The following is a 16,692-nucleotide window of genomic DNA, read 5'->3' as shown; positions in this document are numbered from 1 at the left end:
CTTCAGGTTCATGCTTGGTGTCACAGAGGCATGAGTCTGGGCAAGTGCTCCTGGAGAGCCTGACACCTCTGGCACAAAGCTGCTGCTTCACAGGTGCCTCACGCATTCCAAGGGAAAAGAGGCAGAAATCTGTGTCTGCTATCACTCCTGAAGTAATGCTTCAGCCGTGGAACCACTCACTGCCCAGAAGCCACATGAGCAGATATGTTTTGCTTTACTTGTTATGGAATAAAAACCTCCTGTTTGCCCTTTTCAAGATGGGCTTGTAAAATGAGGGCAGAGGGAGAGAAATGGGGTGGGAACACGGCTGTGGAAAGAGAAAAATCCATTAAACCCCCAAGTCTCACTAGTGCTCCAGAGGGGGAATAGTTTTACTCCTAAAGTGCTGAGTTCAGGGTGTCAGTCCAGATCACTCCTCACAGGAGTTTCAGGGTTTGAAAAGGCAAAAAAAAAATCCAAATCCTATTTTTACAACCAACCACCCCACAATAATCAACCCAGCTTGAAAATCCAAATCCAAAAGTCCGGTTTTTTAACTCAAGAGTTGTAATGGCTCTTCCCCTGCAAGACCCTGTGCCTTGCAGCCCTGCTGCTTTCTGGAGTGCAGATAAAGCTCTCTGTGCAGACACAGACAAGATGCTCACCTGAGCCCCTGCTGACAATACCAGCAACTGACAGAGCATGCAGCAAAGCTGGCAGAAAAAGAGGCAAGGTCCCATCTTCAAAAAAGGAAGGAATTCCTGGAAAATGCAGCGCTCAGAGAATGAAACAATAGAAAAAGAAACAAACAAACCTTTCCCCACACCCCACACAATAAAAGCCACCCTAAAAACTTCACCAAAATAAACACAACAATCTTACCTCTGCTGAAAACTCCCTAACAATTCAATCAAAGGAAATCAAAAAGCAGAGATAGGGAGTAGAGGGAAACATCCAAATAAAGTGTGAAGAGCAGCAGGAGGGATTGAAAGAGGGAAAACAGAAGTGGGATTTACAATGTAATGGGGTGTGGGTCAGCAGAAACACTCAGAGATGAGAGGGCAGGGGAGGGGAGGCACATGCTATTGGAGGTGCAGGTGGGGCAGAAAAAGGCACGTGCTCTGGCCAGTGTGGACAGGTCAGAGTTATGCCCAGCCCAGAGCAGTGACACAGCTCTGCTGGGGTCTGCCAGGACATGAAGTGTTCAAACACAGACTGACTGTGTGGTACTGATGTCCTCTTTTTTTTTCTTTCTTTTTTTTTTTTTTTTTTGATGTCAGCTTTGTCCTCTAGGGCCTACTTTCAGTGTACATGACTTCTAATGTTGTCTCCCCTTACAGTTTTCTGGGATAGAAGCATCCTTCCTTGGACAGGAAGTTGACCAGGTTGTGGTCAACAGGGTTTTTTGTTTTCAACTGTTCTCACAATACTCTTATATTTAACAGAATTACTGGAGAATTCATCAGGGATGATGGCTGGAAACCTCTCTCTCACTCAAAGGTCTGCTGCCCTGGCACAGTAATGTCCCTGAGCAGTGCTGGGATAGGCTGTGGGATTCTTGGACAGGCCCTTGTGCTGAAAGAGAAGTGACTGCCCAGTTCTCCTGTCACTGGTGACACCTGCAGAGCCCTGCACTGCTTCCAGGGCCTCTCCTTTAACTGATGGACACCTGCTGGACTATTACAGGGAATCCACCCCAAGATGGTGCTTGTCTTCCACACAAAATCCGTCTCAAGTCAGTAATACTAAAACTCTCCAAATACATTTATTTATCACCAATGAAAATACTGTACAGTGGCCCAAGAAAGGGGTGGGAAAAGGCAAGGTATTAAGTCTGGCTTTCATCAATGTCCTTGTCAGGATCCATGGCTGCAGCTTCGCTCTCCTGCTGCTGTTTCTTCCAGAGCTTCGCCATAGCCAGGAGTTTGAGGTTGGGCTGATTGGCAGTGTCTTCTGGGAAAATGTAATCATAGTACTCCTCCCATCCAGCATCAGACTGGAGAGAAAAATACCACAAAGCGAGTTTAATTTGCATGTTAACATTGGCTATTAGGAGGTGGTTCTAATAAGAAAGAGTAATTAGAGAAAGAACACAAAATTAAAGCCCATGTTTGCTATCCCCTGCCCAGCAGCTGACTCCTTAAAGCACAAAGCCACCGAGGGCTCACAGCCACTACTGCCGTAATTTTCCCTTACCCCATCTTCGGCCTGCAGCTTTCTCCTCTTCTTTATTTTCTCAGGCATCAGTTTATCTATCCTCTCCTTAGTGGCATCTGTGCCAAACTCGTCCTCGAAGCTCCTCCAGGACTCGAGCAGCATGACCCTCTCCTCCTTCTCCTCGCAGCTGCGCATGGCCTTGTTGGCCTCCTCGTAGATCTGCCGGCAGCGCTGCAGCCGCTCCTCGCGCCCCGCCGACAGCTCGAACTGCGCCAGGCTGATCCACACCTGCGGGCACAGCACACACAGCCCAGCTCCAGCCTCTGCTCGGAGCCGCCACAGCCACAGCAGAGGTGAAAAACAACAAAGCAGCAAAAAAAACACCAAAAAACAAACAAATATCAACGCCCAGAAAATCAGTTTTTTTCACACAAGTGAGATGCGGCCCGTTTCAGCGGGACACAGCATCCAGGTAAGGCACGTGGATCAATTTCTTGTGGCTGTTTCAAGTCATGAGAAATCTGTGTGAATTTTGTCAATGACAGCATCAAGTGACACTGGAAAATCAGAGTTTCCCTTGCAATGTTTTAGCAATCAAGATCCCAAAGCTGCTCAGCAAAGGGGGCTGCTTGGAAAAGCTTCTTTCACCTGAGATAAGCCTGTTGTATGGAATTCAGGAACTTCCCTCCCCCCTTCAGAGCACAGGCATGGGCCTGAACCTGCGCTGATGTGAGCCAAGGCAGCTCAGGCTTTCCCTGCCCACGGGCCAAGCTCAGGGCTGGCTCTGTGTGCTGGGTGCCCACACACACCTTGACGTGCTGGGTGCGCTGCAGCAACCGCCGGTAAAGGTTCCTGGTCTTCTCATACTCCTCTTGCTCAATCTCAAAGTCAATGTAGGATTTCCAAAGCACCTGCAACAGAGAAGCCTCTCATTATGTCCATTCCTTAGCTCACTGGGAGGGGAAAAGAACAGATAACGGTAAAATTTCCCCGAGAAAAGGTTCAGGGATCTGTGGCATTCACATTCTCTGAAAAAATCCCTTCGCCCAGGATTTTTCTCCTGGGAAGCAGAGAGAAGCCTCAGAGAAAGCAATTCTTATCTCATTTGTTTCTCCTGTGTTGTGCTCATGTGTGGAATGTGTTTGGAGATTGTTTACCCACAGGTGATTGTTTCATTGGATTCTGGTGTGAGTTATTTTCACTCTTTGGCCAATCAGTGCCAAGCTGTGTCAAGACTCTGGAAAGAGTTCCGAATTTTCATTATTATCTTTTTAGCATTCACTAAGTATCCTTTCTGCATTCTTTAGTATAGTATAGTATTCTTTAATATAATATAGTACCATAAAGTAATAAATTAGCCTTCTGAGAACATGGAGTCAGATGTATCATTCCTCCCTTCCACAGGGATCCCCGCAAACACAATATGGATTCAGGGTGTTCGGTGGCACAGGCTGGGATTAGTGCTGAGCAGCACCACACCTGGTGCCCATCAACCACTCAGCCTTCACTTCACGTCTCATCTGGTGGATTACTGAATGCTCATCAGCCACCCAGTGCAACAAAACCCTTAGAATGAGTCCCCTCCCTGCTCACCTCCGGCATGTCCAGCCGGGGCTGGCCGATAGCCAGCTCGTAGATGGCCCGGGCACGGTCAATGTCCCCAAGGATGGTCTCCAGCTCAGCAAACTTAATCCAGGACGTGCAGTTTTCTGGAGCAAACTCCAGGAATTTTTCATACAACTTTCGGCAACGGTCAAATTCGCGCAGCTGTAACTCCAGCTCGATGTAACCTTTAAACAGTTTGTTTTTTGGACATTTACCTATGGATGTGCCCTGTTACGCAAAAGGCGGGGACGGGGGCGGCGGGTTCGCTTTCCTTGGAAAAAAAAAAAAAAAAAAACAACTAAGCAAAAAACCAAACCCTTAGTGATCTTGCAGGAAAATAAAACCCCCACTCGATTTTCTAAGTGTTTGAACTACAACTTGGTTTTTTGCACTGTTTATTCAGCTTGTTCAGGGGTAGTAGTAAATTCAGCCAGTGTCTGGAGAACAAATGAGCACCCACGAACACAGAGAGCCTGGGAAGCAGAAGACATCTGTCATCTTTTACAGACCAGGAGTCTGGGAAGCAGAAGACATCTGTCACTTCTCATTCTTTTACAGAATGTGGGCTCCCCATGGAGTGTGAGTGGAACCTACCCTGGTTCCTCAGCTGAGCACCTGAAGGAAGCACAGTACCAGTCTGTACCAGCCTGCCAGGTAAGCAGCTCCCAAGCATCTAACAACAAAAACCAAACAAACTGTGGCCCCACACTGTTCCTCCTGGTACAGAGAATGGCTGTCCAACCCTGCCTGCTGGCTGGCAGCAATGGACAGGTGGAGAATAAAGTCTTTACAAAGTATTTTCTTTCTGATACGCCTCAGTCTCTGAAGAAAACTGTCTGTCCTGAGCCAAGCTGTGAGAGGCAGTTCTACATTCTTAGCCTGGGAAACTCTAAAAAAAGAGTTAAGAATGGGCATGCCTGAGACAGGCTGTAGTGAACTTGGCCTTGGAGTCACTTCTATAGACAAGTATTGTTTACTAAGTAATGTGGCTTCTCTTCCCTCAAGCCAATGTGAGGTAATGTGAGATAGAATTCCCTTACCACAGTTCTCCTGCACAACGTTCCTACATGTTTAGTACCTTGGAATTTATGAAAAATGAAGGAAACCACCACTTGGGATTATCTGTTATGGGCCTCCAGCTCTGCAGATGGCACTGGTATTTCAGAATATGCTCAGTTCTTCTCCATGTGCCCCCTATCACTGTTTGGGTGGAAACCCCATCAGTTTGCTCTTGAAAGTCAAACCACCCCAACTGCTACCAACACTGGCTTTCTCTCAACATGCCTGATGCTATCCCTGAGCTTACTACAAATATCTGAACTGCAAGGAAAGGAAGTTTTTCATTTCAAAAGATGCCATTTCTTGCTGCCCCATCACACCCTGCTGTCCCCTCGTGGTGACATTCAGAGTGAACCTGCTCAGCAGCTCCTGAGCCTGCCTGAAGTCCCTGTGATTGCTTCTGTCAGCAGCTGGGACTGGCACACAGTCTGGCAGGTCCCAGTTTCCTAGAGGCAAACCTCCCATTCATCTACAACGCTTTTTAAAGCACTCTTGTTAGAACAAGTATCACTGTAAGTCATCAGCAGCAGCTAAGAACTTGTAAGAGCACTGAGCTGATGTGGGTGCTCTGCATTCAGAGCAGCACTTTGTCCTTTCTGCCCGGGGCTAATTCATCAGAACAAGCTACATTTCTTTTTAAATCATACATGACAGTAAATGCTGGCCCCTGCAGACTTCTTGGATGCTTTATTTTAAGTGGATTAAATCAGCAATTTAAAAAGGACAATTTAAGATCTTTTAATGCCATTCCTGTGTTACTATTAGTTAGTGAAGTCAATTATGGCTCTGACAAAAGCTTACCAAAGCCCTTCTGGCAAGGGGGAGGTTCTTCTGGCGAATTTCAAACTGTGCATACAGCAGCCACATTTTAGCAAATGTAAACTGGAAGAAAAAGAACAAAGTGCTATTTAGGCTGGAAAGTGAATATATAATACTGTACACATTACTTAAAAAAATAAGCATTCTGTCTATACAAGATTACCTGCAGTAGCAGTCATATCTCATTTGATCTCAGTGTTTTCCTGCTGAAAGGTTTAGGGTTCATTATCTAAAACAGCCTCTATGACAGGACAATATATTGGGGTGAAAGCAAAAATGACCAGGACAGAAGTCTTTTAAACCACAGGAAATAAGTCTTTAAACCAATCATCAACTGGGAAAACGTAAGCTATTGCTGGATCAATTAATAGCTGATCAGCTCTTAATAACTAGAGATTAATCTGACACTCAGATGACATAATAAATGACAAACTAGAAAAAGAACATGAACAAGGATTTTCTGACATTCCAAGGCAATGCAGTTGTAAGGGTTTGGCCACAGGGATATTTTAGTTAAAGTTCACAAGCAAAAAGAAAAAAAAAACCAAAAAACAAAAAAAAAAAAAAAAAAAAAACAACCCAAAACAAAAAAAAAAAAAACCAAAACCCAACCCCCCCTCCCAAAAAACCAAAAAAAACCCAATCAATCAGCCTTGAAGACCGACTGTAATGGGGAAGACAGACCTGACAGCTGTTTTGTCAAACGTAGCCACGGGGCCACTGGATGCTATAAAAGGTGTTAACCCAGTTAAGCAGAGCCTCAAGTGCCCTACAAGAGACTGGGCTGTGAGCAGGTACAACTGATCCTGTGAGGAGAAATGCAAGCAAGCAAAATCTAAGTGGTCTTCCCTATTCTCTGACTATGTGCAATGTCATCTTCTTAAGGTCTACTTAGTAACTACTTAGTAATTTGAAAATACTGGAAAAACCCTTGTGTCTCATGTATGAGGGTCTCCTGACACCAGTGCTTGCCCTGCAGTTTCCCTCTGTGATGCAAATTACAGACATCTTGCACTTTGGCTTGAAAACCACTCTGGAAGGTGGACGTTTGGAGAAACTTGGGATACTTGAAGTTTTAAGCAAAGTATTCATGAACCCACTAGCAGCGTTTGGAGCAGCTTACACCCCTGAACAACAGGGTAAGAGAACTAAAGGATCTTATCTAGGGCATTTTAACCCAAAACTCAAGCCAAACTGATGGAGAAGCCATACCTTCTTGTGGGGCAGGAGCTCAAGGCATGCCTGGTACACCTGTCTGGTTCGCTCTGCATCCTGTAAGAACAGGCAGCACGTAAAACATTTTGTTCACTGCTGAGATCATGCTGAATTTGAATCTTGCAGTGACTGCAAAACTGCAGAACAGTATCTAAGTCAAGCTGATTAGAATCAGCAACGCTTATGTACTTAGTGTGCACAATTCAAAGGTGGTAGCTTCTGAATCAACAAGACTCACCCTTTTCAAAGCAAGGTTCAGTGCTAGGAAGCCGACAATAAAACAAGGAGTGTCCCAGTTGTAGGAGGAAAAATAAGTCTTTTCCTTTTACAGACACTGAACAGGTGTTTTCTACTAAGAGCAGCTCTAATGTTCCAATAAATACTTGCACAGCCTCTAAGGTCACAATAGCAACAACGTGGCTGCTTCACAAACAGATTTTGTTAACTATAAAACCATTTCACAAGTTCAGGCAACAGCCAGTCTGCATGGGCAGTTCAGCCAGGGCCACCAGAAATCCCCACTCCTGCTTTTGTTACCAGTGTGTTTCTGAATGAATTGGGGTAAAACAAGTTTGTTTTTTTCCTTCCCTTATGCACAGGAGGGAAAACTGGAAGAGTATGGAAGGCCTTGAGAGCTGGCCTGCAAGCAAAGCTGAGTTAATAGAAGAAATAACAATTGGTGATTTTCGAGTGTATCCATAGCAAAGAAGAAGACAAAGCCATCAACATGGAAACAGATTAGAAAAAATACATGAACATTTTTGTAAGCTAAACTACGTGCATAAGTAGATGCGTATAGGTGCCTTATTAAATTTCTGTAAAACTTTTGCCAATTATATTGATGCTAATTGCTTTGCACTAATGAATATAATAAATTATGGTAATATAGTTAATGACTTAAGATCACGCTTCGTTAAGAATATATAAGCTGGAGAATGTGCAGAATAAAAAACTTCTTTCTTCTTAAACCCTGATCACGTGTGTGTATATCATGTGTGACCTAAGAGAAGATGAAAAATTCTCTTTATTTAAATAGTAAATCCCATAACACGTTACACAAAACCAGTAACACAGAGAACACTTAGTTCTCGGTTTTCCTATTAAAAAACATCAGCAGCTATTTACCACAGAGAAAGGGAAACCCCGAATTGCCACTACTTGCCTTTGCCTCCAGCTCCTCATAGAGTGCATAGTTAATCCAGAGGTAGATGTACCTCTTCCAGTGGCGTTTCTCCTGGATGGGGGGCACGTTGGCGATGGCTCTCTCGTACACCTCGCGCACGGTCTCGGCGTCCGTGTCGCTCTCCACCAGCCGCAGGTAGTCGAACCACGCGTCGTAGTTGTGGGGGTTTGCCTTCCAGAGACAGGGCAGAGGGGCAACAGCAAACAAAAAGTCACTAAAACAACAGAGCCTCATTCCTTTACTTAGGCAGAATTTCCCCTTTAAAACAGATCACTGGAATATTAACAAAAACTGTCAGTCTTGGGGATGCCGGTGGTTTTGTTTTTATTTTGCCCTCAGCGTTGTCTCAATGAAGGCAATTCAAGTAAAGCGTGAGAAGGGATGAGGAGCGATGAAGTGTGCAGAATGGACTGAACTGCAGACAGGTGTGGCACAGGTGTTTTCTCACAAAAAGGTATTTATGCACAGGTGAGGTGTCCTGTAATGGCTATTCCCTAACTTACGTGGTGAGAGGAATAGAGGATTTGCCTTTACAAACAAGCTGTGGGTCTGCTGGTAGGTAAAACTAGCACTGGGAGGTAAAAGAAACAATGGGAAGGATTCCACTGATTGATGAATGGAAAAAGATATTTGCTTTTACAAATAAACTTCAGGGTTGCTGATAAATGAAATTCGACATAGAAAGATGAAAGAAACAATGGGGAAGAAAAATCCCCAAATTCCATATCAATTAAAAATTAAAAGGGAGGGTTATAAATTAGAGGGAAATCTTTGGTATCAGGGGTATCAGGAAGTCTGAACCTCTCAAGTACCTCAGCCAATGGGGAAAGAGAGAAGGGAAATATGGCCAGGAAATTGGGATAAAAAGGGAGGCTGCATCCTCCAAAAATTTGAGAGATCCCAGGGGAATGCCCCATGGCCTCTCCCTTTATTCAAATAAAGTAAAAGGACTCCTCTGTCTCCTTTTGGACATAAACCTCTGATGTTTGTGGATTAATTTTCCTAACAGCAGTAACTACAAGCTAAACTGCATTATCATTAAGGGTACCAAGCCTTGAGCTCAATCCAAAACCCTCACCTGCACAATCCAGATTAGAAAGCAGAAACCAAAAAAGCAGTGAATGCAGATATCATTCTCTTCCCCAGGGATGGAATTCTGGCTCTAAAATGAACATTCCCCTGGTGGTTTTTTGGACTGATTTTCAAGGGTAACTAGAAACTCATCAGCCTTGATATCACAAAATACTCGTGTCCCTTAAGCACCAGCTGGCTGTACAGAGAGCCTGGAGGGTACCTGATCCACATACCTTCACTTCCTCCTCATACTGGAATCTCCTCTTGCTGACAATGATGTCCTCAATTCCCCTCCTGTCTCCAAACTTCTTCTCAAAGATGGTGTAATTCTTGAAGAGATTCTGGGCGTCCTGCTTTGGAATTCTATCCAAGGCATACTTGTAGATAACCCTCACTCTTTCAAACTGAAAATATTAAATATCATTTGAAAAATATTTACAAAGCAGTTTCTGTCCTCCCTGATAGTTTTTCAATGAGTTTTTGGCAATATTTAATAGAATATTAAACTGTGGGACATCCTAAGGTAAGCAATTGTTTTAGAACAGGACTAACACAGATCTCCCTGAAGAGTAAATTTTGAGGGGGAAAAAATAAACCTGAAAATGCCAGCCCCCATCATCTCTTATTCATTTACAGGCTTAGAATATTTAAACCACTTTAAAAGGTTGTGGTTTGGGGTTCACAGAATGTCTTCAATTTCATAACAGCCTGGGAACCTTAGAGAATGTGAAAAACATCCAGTTTTCTATCATGCAGGCCCATAAACTCCAGTCTGAGGATACAGGTTTGAACCAATGCTGTTGGTCTTGGGCTTGGCAGATCTCCCCTAGAGCACATTTTATTGAAAAGGCAACTAGAGGTGAGCAGAAAACTGTCTCCCTAACTCAGACTACAGTCACGAGGTGCTGGCAACTGCGAGTATTGCAGTGAACGTTAAATGCCTGCAGTTTTGATCCTCAGGGAGAAACACTGGCATGACTCAGATGCGTTACCAAGAACATCTTACCTCTTTCTGGTTCTCCTCAAACTTGGCAAAGGCCACGTACAAGTGCTCATCCATGTGCTCCTCCCCGAAGAACTCCACTGCCCTCTCGTAGACCTTCCTGGCGTGGGCAAAGTAGCTGTGCTTCTCCTCGAAGCGCGCGTACTTGATCCAGTTCTTCACGTCGGGGTGAACGAGGACAAGTGCAGCTCTTGTTAAAGAAACAGCGCTGCCTGAGTGGCACATCCCCAGCTGTGCTCTTCCCAGGGACATCTCCCAGCACGGCACACGTGGGGAGCAATAAATGCAGCTGGGAAGAAGACGCTGACGGGTATAAGCACGCAAAAGGTTTTGCGCCTTACTGCGAACTTAAAAAGGGATAAGGGTCAGGGAAAATGTGAGGAGAAACCTGAAACAAACGATGGATGGGCAGTGCAGTTAAACAGACACTGCTGTGGCAGGACCCACAGCCACTGGAGGCTTTCCCTAAACATGCTTTTAACACCTCTTGCTGGCTCCCAGGGTGGTGGCTCATTCCCAGCACACCACAGGGACACTGCTGGACATGGAATACTTGGGAAGGAAATGGAAATCTTAACCTAGGCAGGAGTCATGAGGCTCTGAAAAGGATATATCTCTCGTAAATGCTTCGTGCTCTGTCCACCTCCTTGTATCTGAGCTCGAAGTTGATGTAGGAATGCCAGGCTTGCTCCTCTGGCTGCCACTCCATCCACCGCTCAAACACCTGGCGTGACCCAGCAACGTTCCCCAGCATCTCCTCCATGTACGTGTACTTGTACCTGGGCAAAGGAGGTGGAGGTTCTGCCATCACATGCTGAACACGTCCATTCAGGGGTTCTGGAGTGCTTCCTAAGAGCATCCCTCAGCTATTTCCTCCCACCCCAGAAATGCCTGTAAGCACAGCAGTGACTGGCAGCATCCAGGCACACAAACATCCTTCTCCCCCAAGGCTCCTGCCGCTTCAAAAGTACAAAACCTTTCCAAAACTTCAGCCTTCCTCCACTTTTTTTCAGACTAGGAGAAGACTTGGAGAAGCAGGATAATCTGCATAACCCCACGGGGGGTCTCTGGGGCCAGAAGGGGATCTCACTGCTCAGGCACAGTACCAGAACTGGTTCACCCTGGGCAGGGTGGTGATGGCCCGGTCCCAGATGTTCCGGGCGTGGTTGACCTGGCGGTTCTTCATCTCCATCTCGGCATATTTCAGCCAGAGGGTGACGTTCCTGTAGTCCACATCCAGGGCACGCTCGTAAATGGAACGGGCTCTGGAAAACATGAGGACAGGGAAGGTAAAATGTGCCTCCCAGGCTTTGGTGTGTGTCTAAAAAGGGTTCTAAGAGATGCCTGCATCATCGTTACCTCTGGATTTCCTTCAGGCTTTCTTCCCATTGTGCGTACTTTATCCAGTTACTGATAACAGTCCTGTTCTTTCTTATGTTATCTTCAAAAGTCTGAGGGGAAAGTTACACCTGTAAGTCAGAAATCCTTCTGCAGACCATTAACATCAAAAATAGCTTATGGGCTATTCTAATAACCATTAGGAATATGGTTGCTTTGCTTAGGCATTTTCAAAGCAAAAAGCCAAGCAAAACCATGGGTAAATCTGCACAAGCAAAACAATTACTTCTAAAGATTTATAACTCAACATTACTGAAATGTTATTTACTTTTTTTTGTTAGTGTTTTTATAGCAGCTGGCAAGATACAGCTGGTAATGCAAAAAACACCAATTAATTGTGTAAATAATTACCCTTTCAGTGTTCTGAACATAGGCATGGGGGAGATGTTGCTTGCATCCAGATTTTGTCAAGCAACACATCTACAAATTGCAGGTTTTGCTAAAGAGTAGCATGAAAAAAGGGTTTTAAAGAATTGGTGTCCACCTGGAAAGTCCACCAGCAATATGGACTACATCTTGTTTAAGTTAAAAACAATGGAATTTCAGTACTTTATGTAAATGTTGAGATCAAACCAGTTTGTTGGCTTTTTTTACAGTACCTTCCTCTTCCGGAGTTTATAATCATTTAGCTCTTCAACATCTGTGATCTTCTGCTGCGGGGGCGGTGGCAGAAGCTCGAGCTCCCTCTCCTTCGCCTCTCTCAGCAGCTGCTCCGCTGTGATCTGAACTTCGGCGGGTGCCTTGTTTTTCACCTGCAAGGCAAGTACAAGGAGGGGGGGCTCAGCTCACGTTTCCTAACGCAGCACCGAGACCATCCACTTCCTCCGGCGCCGGGACACGACGGCCCGGGGCGAGTGGGGACCGAGGGGGATGGAGGGGTCCCGGGGGGTCCCCGCCGCGCTCCCCGCCGCCCACCTTGGCCACTTTGGGGATGCGCTGCTTCCCAGCCGCCGTGGACGCCATCTTGCCGCCGCTGCGCGCGCAGGCCCCGCCCCGGCACCCCTGACCTCACGCAGCGCCGCCCGCGCGTCGTTGCCGCGGTAACGGCGACGCGACCCCCGGGCGGCAGCGGCGGCGGCGGCGGGGCTGTCCGTTCCGTCCGTGGGACCGCCTGTTCGGTCTGTCTCGCCCGCGGGCTGATCTGTGCCATCTGCCCCGTCTTTCCTGTCCTTGGGGCGCTCTGTGGACGGGGAGAGGGCAGGTGAGTGCCCGGCGCTGTGCCCGCGCTCCGCGGGGCGCCTCCTGGCGGCTCGGCGGTGTGGGGCTGCTCGCGTGCGTGGGCGTGGCCCGCCCGCCTGAGGGGGGATCGTTCGCGCCCGGGGCTCCGTGAGGCCGCCTCGGGGGTGTCCATGGACAGCGAGGGTGTTCAGCCCCGGTGTCCAGCCCTCGGTGTCCAGCTTCTGTGCCCAACCCCGGTGTCCAGCCCCCGCCCTATCCCGCGGTACAGCCCCCGGCCCCGCCTCAGTCCGGCCCCTCCCCGCCTCGCGCCACGGGGGGTGCCCCTCAAGAGCCGCCCGCATCAGCCTCCCGCGGCTCTTCACAGCCCTCCTGAGGTATGGGCTGCAAACAACGAAAAAAATCCGCATGAAGTCTTGCTTATGCTTCAAGAGAGCGTTTGTGTGAGGCGGCGGGAGGGAACTGCTCTAAGTTCGGGAGGGGATCGCCCTCCTCTGCTCCTTCTGCTGGGTGTCCCTGGGATGCCGCTCCGCGGGACCAGTGCAGGAGTGGCTGTAGGAACAGCGCATTCCTTACGAGAATGGTACATTTTCACTGTAAAAGTGCTGCTTTCTCTGCCTGCGGGAGCGTTTAGGGGAGCCGGCGGAGATGCGGGTGTATTTTTGGTTTTTTTGCGTCAAGTTAAACTATCGACTGTGAAAATGTGGCAAGCGGTTTTCCTCAGTTGAAGTCATCTTAGTGCGGCGAATGGCCCTTTAAAGTTCATGTTAGTTTTCGTGTTTTAAATTGACGCATGTTTGCACGGGATGTGTTGCTTCAGGTTAATTTCAGGACCCGCGCTGGAATGTCTTGTTTGTCTGTGAAAGATGCAGGGTGCATGTGACTCTATCTGTTAAAGTTCATGTTAGTTTTCGTGTTTTAAATTGACGCCTGTTTGCACGGGATGTGTTGCTTCAGGTTAATTTCAGGACCCGCGCTGGAATGTCCTGTTTGTCTGTGGAAGAGGTAGGAGTGCATGTGACTCTATTTAAAAGGTGTGAAATCTGCCTTTCTTTTGGTTTTTCACTTTAGTTAGGAATTGTGGTGCCTAATAACTGAGCATCTGCATTTGGAGTCACTGTTGGAAGTGGCTGTCGTGTTTGGCAGAGTGGTGATGTATAGGAAAGCAGTAGAACTTTGAATAGCCACAGAACTTTGAATTCCTTCAGAATTTTAAGCCCTGCTGTTGACCCGAAGAGAAATTCGATGAGCAGTTTTGGATAAAATGCAGCTAACTCACCTGAAGCTGCTGTTTAATCGGGACTTTCTGTCCCTGATTGTTTGCAGCTGAGCCTCCCACTGAAGTCCTTTGAGTTTGAAGTTCTTGGTGATGAGCTGGTTAGCATGCCAATGAATAAACAGGAAAGCAGGTGTAGCCTATTAAAATTAATTTCTTCTGTAGGATCCAGACCGTAGGAGTGATTGCCTGCTGCAGTTCAGGCAGTGCATATCTGTGTGGAGATATGCAGGAACCAGGCACCAAATCCATAGACTCTGCTCCAATTTAGAGTTATGAAAACTCCCCTGAAGTGTTGGGCAGGGGATGGCTGGGGCTAGCAGTGTTTTCCTTGGTTCTCAGGGCTGGTGGGATGGCCACAGTAACCTCCTCAAGGGGAAATACAGATGTGCTCACTGCCAGAAGGACAGAGTCGCATGATGTCCCAGGCATTATCAGCCTCTTCAGCCCTGTCACAGAAGACCTCTTCGGAAGGATTGATGTCACTTACCTCTTGTAAGTAATGGTGTTTTGGGTTGTCACCTTTCAGGAAATTGCACATAAAATGGCAGAAAACATTCTGAGCCTTGACATGGTGTGATATAATGACTTTTTGTGCTGTTTCTAAAAATGGAAAGAAAATCTACTTTCATGTCTGTCACATGCATGACTGTGCAAACCTGGGTCTCTGCCATGGTGGACAAGGTTTAATTCTATACTAGCTTCCTTTTATAAAAGCTCAGAAGAAATGCTGTTGAGAAAAAACAGTCAGCAGATAGGCTGTGTGACAGACAGGTACTGGTGGGTCACTTACGTTTTTCCCCCTTAATAGCAAAAATCCCGGATAACAGCTGTTTGGGGGAAAAGAGAGGTGTGAAGAACCATACAGATGGAAGGGAATGTTTAAGTTCTTGCATCTCAAATTTACTAATATGATTGAGGATTTGAAAATCCACCTGAATTTTTATAGTGTTAGAACACAAATATGTGGAACTGAAGCAACAATTCCAAGTTAACATGTGGGTGATGAAGTTTTATTGAGGCCTGATCCTGGGAACCCTCTTGAACATGGCTAATTTTGCTGTTCCAGCAGGCTAAATTCACAGTCAGTCTCTTTTCTATGTGGAGCTTCTTCAACTTGTGCAAAATTGAATTGTTTTCATAGAGAATTATCAAATCTTGCTTTGACAATCTGCAATGAGAAGAATGAGGTTATAGCCCATGCTGCCTTTCTGGACTATCCAAATTGGAATATCACTGATCAGGCTGAATGGGAACCATTCCTGCACAAAAACTACACCAACGATAAGTGCACTGTAAGTAAATTGTGTGATTTTAGTTGAGCTTTCATTTAAGGCTCAGGTATGGAAAATACACATGGGTGTCCACACTCTGTTTCCAGTAGAATTGAGGCATTCAGGATACAGAAGGTGATGGAGTCCTTGTCAAACCCTCGTGCTGGCAAGGGGAGCTTTAGTTCTGCAGTGAACTTGTTCAGTGCTGGTGGGGAGACTGCTGCTTGGGGGAGCTTGTGACTTTCTGGTAGGATCTACAGACTACAAACAGGCCCTTAGGAGTTTAGCACTCAAATGCTCCCCCATCACCAAGTCCAGCTGGGAACTAGATTGTGGGATTGTTGAGAAAATACAGAAAATGTGAAACACCAAGCACTCATAAGGTGTGCAGCATGTGCCATAATAAGGTGTTGGCAGTGCTGCAGTTATCTCTGGGCATTTTGTTCATCAGTTGCCCAGGGTCTTCTGTGATGTTAAGCAATGGCTTGGAGGTAAACTGACAAAAACATTGTTTGAAAATGTGTGCTCTTAAAGGAAACGCCACCAGTGCAGCCAAGGGGAGCGTGCAAAAAGGACCTGTGATTTCCTTGTAATGGACTTTGTTTGTCCCTTGAGTAGCACTTTGTGGGCAGCCACTTCATTCAGGGTACAGCTGCAGCTGCTCTGGGGGTTCTGCTGTGCTGTGATCTCCCTCAGGCTGTCTGGTGGCTCTGTGGGATCTATTGTAGGGCCCTACAGAGAAAAGACAAGAAAAATTAATTACTGCCCAGAACCAGTAGTGAAAAATACCTTGAAAGAGACAGCATTCTGTTTTTCTAGAATGGAGTTTATTTGCTAAAGGAGGTGTAGAAGATTTAGTGTTTTATGTTTCTGCATTGGCAGAAGCTCTGAATGTTTTCTGGGGTATAACTTGAGATGTCATTGGTAAACTCTAGGTTAAATCCATGCAGGTGTGCTTTTCAAAACTGAGGTCATCTGAACATAGGAATTCTGTCATGTATAGTTGACCTGGCTTTTTCCTAGAGTACAGAACTAATTTCAGGCTTGGAAGTGGGAATTGGCTTGCAGAAAGGAATAAGTGAAGATGCTTCTTTACTGGATTTTCTGGTTACCAACACTATTCAGAAACAGTTGTGGTCCACATCTAGTTTACTTGGTGTCCTCTCAGACCTCAACAGTAATATATTTGTTTTATTTCTTCCCTTTGCTTCTAAAAACACAAACTGCCTGATGTTTAGGGATGTCTTTGCATGTTTGTTACAATAGCTTGTTGTCCTGATGCTGATCCATGTACTGCAGCCTCTATTGAACTCATTCTTGCTCTTAAATTGCTGAAGTTTGTTGGTGCCTCTAGCTATGGTGTTTTAATTGAATATTATACTATTCAGAAGATCTCAGGTTTTCCATTTAAAGTATTTTTATCTACAGGCAGACCTTCACTGACCCAGCACTTGTAATTAATATGCTAGAGAGC

At 46.0% G+C, this 16,692-nt stretch overlaps 2 protein-coding genes across 2 annotated transcripts in view; one reads left to right on the top strand and one right to left on the bottom strand.

Moving 5' to 3' along the window:
- Positions 1–1,722: 1,722 nt before the first annotated feature.
- On the bottom strand, positions 1,723–12,490 carry CRNKL1 (crooked neck pre-mRNA splicing factor 1). The gene is made up of 14 exons (XM_041417277.1): positions 12,408–12,490; positions 12,092–12,244; positions 11,454–11,545; positions 11,201–11,359; positions 10,707–10,873; positions 10,098–10,276; positions 9,325–9,495; positions 7,997–8,188; positions 6,832–6,891; positions 5,602–5,682; positions 3,730–3,969; positions 2,946–3,047; positions 2,176–2,424; positions 1,723–1,975 (listed from the first exon to the last, which is right to left on the bottom strand). Exons 1-14 carry the CDS (start codon positions 12,453–12,455, stop codon positions 1,808–1,810), a joined length of 2,061 nt encoding a protein of 686 aa, XP_041273211.1. The 5' UTR covers positions 12,456–12,490; the 3' UTR covers positions 1,723–1,807.
- Positions 12,491–14,296: 1,806 nt separating this feature from the next.
- CFAP61 (cilia and flagella associated protein 61) overlaps positions 14,297–16,692 on the top strand; it is an 83,172-nt gene continuing 80,776 nt past the window's right edge. The window contains exons 1-2 of the mRNA XM_041417153.1: positions 14,297–14,439; positions 15,089–15,239. Coding sequence (XP_041273087.1) covers positions 14,297–14,439; positions 15,089–15,239 — 294 coding nt within the window. The remainder of the gene's footprint in view (positions 14,440–15,088; positions 15,240–16,692) is intronic.

Source organism: Onychostruthus taczanowskii, unplaced genomic scaffold (assembly GCF_017590055.1).
Source record: "Onychostruthus taczanowskii isolate IOZ18803 unplaced genomic scaffold, ASM1759005v1 scaffold55, whole genome shotgun sequence".
NCBI classification, from domain to species: domain Eukaryota; kingdom Metazoa; phylum Chordata; class Aves; order Passeriformes; family Passeridae; genus Onychostruthus; species Onychostruthus taczanowskii.
The sequence above is the reverse complement of the archived record's forward strand: the minus strand, read 5'-3'. Positions and strand labels throughout refer to the sequence as shown.

Excerpts from the sequence above, each read along its gene's own strand:
- CRNKL1 (XM_041417277.1), bottom strand. The coding sequence starts at position 12,455 with ATGGCGTCCACGGCGGCTGGGAAGCAGCGCATCCCCAAAGTGGCCAAG. Across the intron at positions 11,360-11,453 it reads AGCCTGAAGGAAATCCAGAG|AGCCCGTTCCATTTACGAGC; the intron begins GTAACGATGATG and ends CATGTTTTCCAG. Across the intron at positions 8,189-9,324 it reads AGTATGAGGAGGAAGTGAAG|GCAAACCCCCACAACTACGA; the intron begins GTATGTGGATCA and ends TGTCTCTGGAAG.